This window comes from Desmodus rotundus, chromosome 3 (genome assembly GCF_022682495.2).
Source record: "Desmodus rotundus isolate HL8 chromosome 3, HLdesRot8A.1, whole genome shotgun sequence".
In the NCBI taxonomy this organism is placed as follows: domain Eukaryota; kingdom Metazoa; phylum Chordata; class Mammalia; order Chiroptera; family Phyllostomidae; genus Desmodus; species Desmodus rotundus.
Window position 1 is genome coordinate 148487604 of NC_071389.1, and position 6840 is coordinate 148494443.

General features: G+C 49.4%; 1 protein-coding gene across 4 annotated transcripts; it reads right to left on the reverse strand.

Annotated features, from left to right (window-relative positions):
* Positions 1-28: 28 nt before the first annotated feature.
* NABP2 (nucleic acid binding protein 2) lies at positions 29-6696 on the reverse strand. 4 transcript variants are annotated; one of them, XM_024576324.4, is made up of 7 exons: positions 6645-6696; positions 4527-4628; positions 3982-4120; positions 3797-3868; positions 3536-3617; positions 3383-3446; positions 29-565 (listed from the first exon to the last, which is right to left on the reverse strand). In XM_024576324.4, exons 2-7 carry the CDS (start codon positions 4603-4605, stop codon positions 366-368), a joined length of 636 nt encoding a protein of 211 aa, XP_024432092.1. In that variant the 5' UTR covers positions 4606-4628; positions 6645-6696; the 3' UTR covers positions 29-365. The 4 variants fall into 4 exon arrangements, with proteins under 4 accessions (XP_024432092.1, XP_024432091.1, XP_024432090.1 ...); XM_024576323.3 differs by lacking the exon at positions 6645-6696 and adding an exon at positions 6217-6302; XM_024576322.3 differs by lacking the exon at positions 6645-6696 and adding an exon at positions 5019-5117.
* Positions 6697-6840: the final 144 nt, after the last annotated feature.

Below are 6840 nucleotides of genomic sequence, written 5' to 3' on the forward strand. Positions count from 1 at the left end.
TTCATTTTTCCCACAAAAAGCAAAGGAGTCCAATACAGAGTGGTAACATTTATTGAGAAGGGATTCAATTAGACTTCCACGTCACACACGAAGAAGAAAGAGACCATAACTGTCATTTCTAAAGAGGAAAAAAGGCAGGCAGAGGGCCCTGAATCCCAGGGCACAGGCAGCTTCAGCTGGACAAGGGGAGAGTATGGGCTTAGGGTGGATAAGGCCACTTCTCACCACCCTTCAGTGAAGTTTAGTGGCTAAAATACTGCTACCTACCTCTTCCCACCCCCAAGCCAGCAGCCCAGTAGAAGGCTGTGTTCTCTAGCAGACACTTGGGTTATAGTCAGTGGTGGGACGGGAGGAAGAACGTCTCGCTATCTCTTGCTGCTCCTCCGGGTTTCTTTGCCGTTACTGACGGGGTTGTTGGAGGGGCCAGGAGGGCCAGCAGCTGTGTGGTTGGGCTGGCTTCGGGTAATTCGGGTGCTGGGGGGGTGGGAAGGAGTGTGAGGGGCATGTGGGCCACCACCAGGACCAGGCGAGGCAGTCAGGCCATTCCCATTCTGGCTCTCAGAGGCTAGGAGTGACGAAAGGGGCAGAAACACAGGAATTAGAGAACTAAGGTAGGAGAGGGGTCCATCCCCAGGGCCTCCTCCCACACCCAGGGAGTAACAGTCTTCAGTCAAGCACAACTGCACACCGATGCCGGCGGGGCCAAATGCAAACAGTGTGGGCAGTGTGCCTGGAGCCCCAGGAAAGGCTCGGTCATTTTGTAAGTTGCTATGTGAACTCTAGTACAGTATTTTTCTTTTATTCATCTCTGCATCACTGGGTGTCAGGCCTAAAATTAGCTATTTCGTTCTAGGCTCAAGGACCTCTGACAAAATGCCCCTTTACCAAAAGTGACTGTAAAACTTGGTAAGCATGGGAAGGGGAAGGGCCTGAAGTGTCTGTGTTACAAGAAGGATCTTGTTTTTCTTTAAATTTATTCTATTCTATTTTTTAAAAGATTTAATTTATTTATTTTTAGAGAGAGGGGAAGGGAGGGAGAAACATCGATGTGTGATCCCTTGCCTCTGGCACACCCCCCACTGGGGACCTGGCCCACAACCCAGGCATGTGCCCTGACTGGGAGTCAAACTGGCGGCCTTTTTGGTTCACAGGCCGGCACTCAATCCACTGAGCCACACCAGCCAGGGCTAAAAAAATAAAATTTTTTAAAAATTAAAAAATCAGAAAGCATGCTCTCCTCCCCCCAGCCCCCCCGGAGCACACCCGCGTGAATCTTCTTTTCCAGCGCACTTGCACAAGCGGCAGGGCCCTCCTTTTGCTTCGGTGATTTGTTTCCTGAGCCCATTTGCTCTTGAGCTCACTTCTTCTACCTCTGTGACTTTCTAAATAAACTTTCTCTTGTTAAAAAAAAAAAAGGTATGGAGTGTATCACAATGATACATGTTCATTTTGGAAAGTATAGATAAGAATAAGCAAAATAATTATTACATATACTCTTACCCCACCCCCACCCCAAATATCAATAAGAAGTATTGTTGTGTGTATATTTTAAGTGTATGATTGAAGCCAGATGTGTGAGATCACTTCCTGGAGCTCCCATAACCGCGTGTATCACTATCGGTTTTCCTTGCACTCACAGTGTATTACAATCATTGTCTGTGTTATTATCTCCTCCATAGATGACAAGCTCCTAAAGGCAGGTACTTTGTTTTATTCCTTGGCATCCCTCATCTATAAAAGTTTGTTAAAAGGCCCTGGCTGGTGTGGTTCAGTGGACTGAGCGCTTGCCTGAAGGCCCGGGGTTCACCGGTTCAATTCCCAGTCAGGGCACATGCTTGGGTTGTGGGCCAGGTCCCCAGTGTGTCAGAGGCAACCACACATTGATGTTTCTCTCCCTCTCCTCCCTCCCTTCCCCTCTCTTTAAAAATAAATTAAAAAAATAAAGTTTGTTGCCCTGGCTGGTGTAGCTCAGTGGATTGAGGGCAGGCCTCCCAACAAAAGGGTCGCCAGTTTGATTCCCAGTCAGGGCACATGCCTGGGTTGTGGGCCAGGTCCCCAGTAGGGGGTGCTCGAGAGGCAATCACACATTGATGTTTCTCTCCCTCTCTTTCTCCTTCTCTTCCTCTCTCTAAAAATTAAAAAAACAAAAGTTTGTTAAATGAAGGCAGCCTGCCCGCCTCTCCCATACATAGGGCACTATGAACCCTAAACGGGGTAGAAGTCATAGGCTAGTGCTTCTCCGACCAGATTCCTGTTGAACCCTGCTCCACCAGAAAGATATCTGCAGCCAGAACTGAAGAATAATATCGTTTCCTCAATTCACAGGAAAATGGAGAGCATATAGGTCAATGTTGATACCAGACATGTTTTTTGGTAAGCCTTTTGTATCTACTGGCAGAAGACAAAGTGAATAAACACCTGGCAAATGAATATCGGGGCAAACAGGCTTAAATGTACCTTAATTAAAATATTTTTAGGAGACCTGAAAATGTGTAATAGTCGTATTTCCAGTTGAAAGCATGGATGCTAATTTTTGTGGTGGAATTAAATGTTATTTCACAGTGTTTCCAAAAGAACCAAACACATACCCCTGGGGGTTCCGACACAAACAATTTGGAAACCATGGTAACTGGGGATGCAGACACAAACTGAGGAAGGGTAGAGACAGCCTGAAGCCTAATGTCACAGGCAGAAACCTCCTGCATGGCTCCGAGGCAGGAGAGAGCCAAAAACACTCAGGGAGCAGTAGGGTCAGCTGAGAGATGACCCAGAGGGAGAAAAGAGCAGTAAAAACCAGTTTCCTGAGGAGAAGCTCCCACCAGATGAAGGAGCTGGTGTTGGTGAGTGATTCTAATTAAAAGCTGATGATTTGCAGTGAGGCCTCAATTTTTCAAGAGAACAAAAAGCAGGGGCTTGAAGTGCACGAGCTGGAAGAATCATAATTCCAAGGCCTAGAAATGGGGCCTTTGGTTTCAAGAAGAGTGGTGATTCCAACAGGGAACTATTTAGTGCTTGACAGCTGTGCAGTGTGGGCTCTATGTTGAGTCAGGTAAGTAACGCTGTAAAAATGGGTAAGGAACGAAATGCGCAAGGCTCTGCCAGAGAAGAAGCAGACAGGAACAAGCTAGAATGAAGGAGTACAATCTTTGGGGACAAACTGTTCTCATTTTTGCCTTTGAGTGGTAGTGGCAAAAGGGTGCCAGGGCTCTGTGAGTGATTGAAACAGATCCCCAAATCTTGCAAAAGGAGTGGGAGAAGAACTGGGTGGAAGGGGATATACTGAGAGAAGAGATTTGGAAAATTAGTGAGGGCTGTATGTCTCTCTAGGCTAGGGAGAGTATGGGAGCTAGGTGGTCCTGTGGATGGAAGGGAACAGGTTTACCTGGAGAAGCAGCAGGGGGTCCAGTGGTAGGCTGGGGAGCGGTAGAGCTGCTGTCATTCTGCACCTGAAGGCACAAATTACATTCAGATCTTGCTTCCTACCATGCTTCTTGGCAGGACCTGCCCTCCTCCACCTCATGGCCATGGGACTCACCGTCTTGTTGGGTGCCTGCTGGGCACTGTACTCTGGGTTTGGCTCACTGAAATTAGGAACCTCGGAATAAACCATACAGAATCTGCAAGGGGAGAAAGTGGCCACAGCCTCAGACCCATCCTTTGGACCACTGCTGGAGGCCTCAGAAAGGTCCAGATACAGGACATGGACTGCATACCCTTATGCTGCCTCCTTACAAACCTGGAACTTACTTTCTTGGCCTGCTGCTTCTAACATTCCAATCCCCAAGCCAGCACTTACTCTCCAATCTTCTGAAGATCACCCCCACGGCCAGTGTACAGTGTCAGACAACCTTTGAACACTGAAGCGTACCTGTGGGGGCACAAAAAGCAGGATTCAGAGTATTCAGAAAAGTTATCGGGCCTGTAATCCACCCCTTTGACTGTTACTGGTCTTGCATAACCAAGGGTCACCAGCTAGCTTACCCTTTGGTAAGCCGGATAATGTCCCCAGGTTGGATCAGGTTGCCCACGTCATCCCAGACGGAGATATTGATGCTGCCTGTTTTGTCTGCCACTTTGCAGGTTCGAACCTCATGACCATCCTTTGTCTTGGTCACACGGCCTGGTGGGAACAGATAAACGGCGGGAGGAATGGTCGGAAGGATGAGATCTAGATATATTGCTGGGGTGAGGGAAAAGTTGTACAAACAGGGTAAAGCCAAATCTCTGGGGTAGGCTGGGGTGCAGGTGGGGAATGGAGGGGCCGCACCATGGAGAGGGTGCTGAATGGAAAGAGGCCCGTGTGGCACTGGAGGCTTGGATCTGGCGAGATTCCATCTACCCTACATCTCACTGCAACTATCTGGGCTGGGGTCTAGGAGAGCAACTGGGCATGAGCGATGTCTTGGGGTGCGCCCTGCCACCCAGGGAGCAAGTTAAGAATGGAGGTGATGTTTTTCCCCTTCTGCCCCCCAACTCTGAAACCCCCCCTCCCGCCCCCAGATGGCCCACTGCCCCAGCATAGCCACCTGTCTCCAGCACAATGAAGATGAGGTTCAGATTCTTGAGCCCGGGCTTGATATCCTTCACGAAGGTCTCCGTCGTCATGCTGCCTCAGCCTCAGCACCCCACTAGAAAGGGGAAAAGAGGATGAAGGCTCAACTGGAGCGTTCGCCCCCATGCTCCACTTCCCAAGGTCTACCTACCACAATCGGCTGGGGTCAGGCAGCCTCAAACCCTCTAACTCTTCTAAAAGGTTAGAAACGAACTTCCCTGGGGACCTCCAACTTCAAGATCAGAATTTGGGTGTCTCTGGATAGGCTGCTTCGGGGCTGGAATGCCCCTTCCCGAGATGCTCTTTCAGTCTCAAGCCCCGAGGTGGGGAAGCCGACGGAGAGGTGGGCAGGGAACCCGGTGCAGAGCCGGGGAATAGAATCTTAGTCTCCAAACCTTCCCCAACCCTCGTACGGACAAGCCGGGACTCGGTCCATCCCTTCCCCCACCCACAGCCCACCACCCACCCAGGCAGACTGCAGGACGGTGTTTGCTGCTGAACCACCCGCAGGGGGAGCTACATGCCCCACTGCCGCCGGATGCAGCTCATTGGAACGAGAGAGTGCGAGCATTCCCGGAAGTTTCCCTTAGCCTTCTCCAACCAATCAGCACCGTCTTGGGGCGCCCCGCCTCTGGCTCCCCCACCCAGCCAATCGGGATCCGAGATTCACGCGCCGCGAAAGGGGAGTATTCCATGCAGGTAGTCAGGCAGGCTGGGAACTGATGGGCTTAGTAATGAGAAAGATAGACCACCAGGGGACGCCTCGGCTTCCAATTTTCCTTTACTTGACTAGGAGAATGCACTTAGGACTGGGGTGTCAAACTCATTTTCACCGGGAGCTACTTCAGCCTCGCGGTTACCTTCAAAGGGCCAAATGTAATTTCAACAGTTAAGGAGTTGTTACATTTATACAGTCCTAAAATTATTTCAGCCCTTTGAAGGCAACTGCGAAGCTGATGTGGCCCCTCGTGAGAATGAGTTTGACACCCCTGATTAGGATCTAATATTTTGTTTCTCTCCTAGACGTGACACAGTGGAGAAAGGACCAAGGATTTTGGAATCCGGCGGACAAAAGTTTGAAACCTGACAGCGCTTCACTTCTTTCCTGACAATTCTTAAATATGTAATTTTGTAGACAAGCAAACGGAAATTAAAAGCAGTGCATAGCATGCAGCAAACAGTTTACTCTTCTCCCACTGCTTTAACACTCATCTTTATTCCTTGTTTGGTGTCCTTCATCATTAAATGCACTATCTAGCTTGGACAGGGTCTCTGGGAAAAGTGGCATTCACACCACAGAAATAGGCAGACTCGGCCCCTTGGAAGAAATGGGACCTTGGGTAGAGAGCAACATTTGCGTTAGTCCCTCTCACAATTGTAAAGGCACTTGCTCCCAATGCTGTAATCTCACTGATCTCAGCCCCCAACCTCCAGATGACTGAAAAGAGGCCTGAACCTTTAGTTCTCTTTGGGACTTGCTGGTCAACACAAGGTAGCTAGCTCAGAAATGTTGTGCATAAGCCAAATACATATAAGCAAATGCACATATATGTGCATTACCACCTGCTTGGTGAATATCCATAACAAATACTACTTAATATTAGATCAGCCTAAGAGGTCATGTCATTGTGAAGCCTTCGCTGCTTAATTAATTAATCCCTTACCTTCTTCTAGAGTGCTTTAGGCTCCACCTTGACTTTCCTCGGAGCTCACATTTTCTTCCGCCCACCCCTAACCAAGGTGTTGTATTCTAAGGAAATCAAACCCAGAAAGAGGGACATTTAAACTCCCTTCTCTCCCCTTAGGTGTTTCAGGGAATTCTACGAGTGTTCAGAGAACCGATGTATACGGCAGGAGTACGGCTAGTAGAGAGATGGGCAACCCATTGGACACTCTAGATCAAAGCTTTGCGATCAGATACTGCCCCATTCCCCACGCGTTGGTTGCCTTGTTGACAATGTATCCACTCCCATGACTATGAGTCATAGGGTCGGAAGGCTCTGGGACGCTGATCACGTCTCTGGAAAAGAGAGAGGGGCCTGGCAGGTAGCAGGTGACACTGCAGGCCAGTCAACTCGAGACGATCTCATACCACGCCGCATCAGCCCCAGGGTACAGGACACAGGACACGTGCGCCCTTCCAAAGCGAAGTCTAGCCCTTCAGGGAAGTCAGCCTCAGAATTCGCTCCTGACGTTCCCACAGGGGAGTATAGACTCCTCCCTCCTGAATGGCTATATAGGGACCACAAAGACTTCCGGTCTACAGCGAGGCCTGGCTTGCTTTCCTG

Coding starts and splice junctions, on each gene's coding strand:
- NABP2 (XM_024576324.4), bottom strand. CDS start 4,605: ATGACGACGGAGACCTTCGTGAAGGATATCAAGCCCGGGCTCAAGAAT. Junction 3,869..3,981: donor ATTATCCGGCTTACCAAAGG/GTAAGCTAGCTG, acceptor GTGCCCCCACAG/GTACGCTTCAGTGTTCAAAG. Junction 566..3,382: donor ACCCCCTGCTGCTTCTCCAG/GTAAACCTGTTC, acceptor CGTCACTCCTAG/CCTCTGAGAGCCAGAATGGG.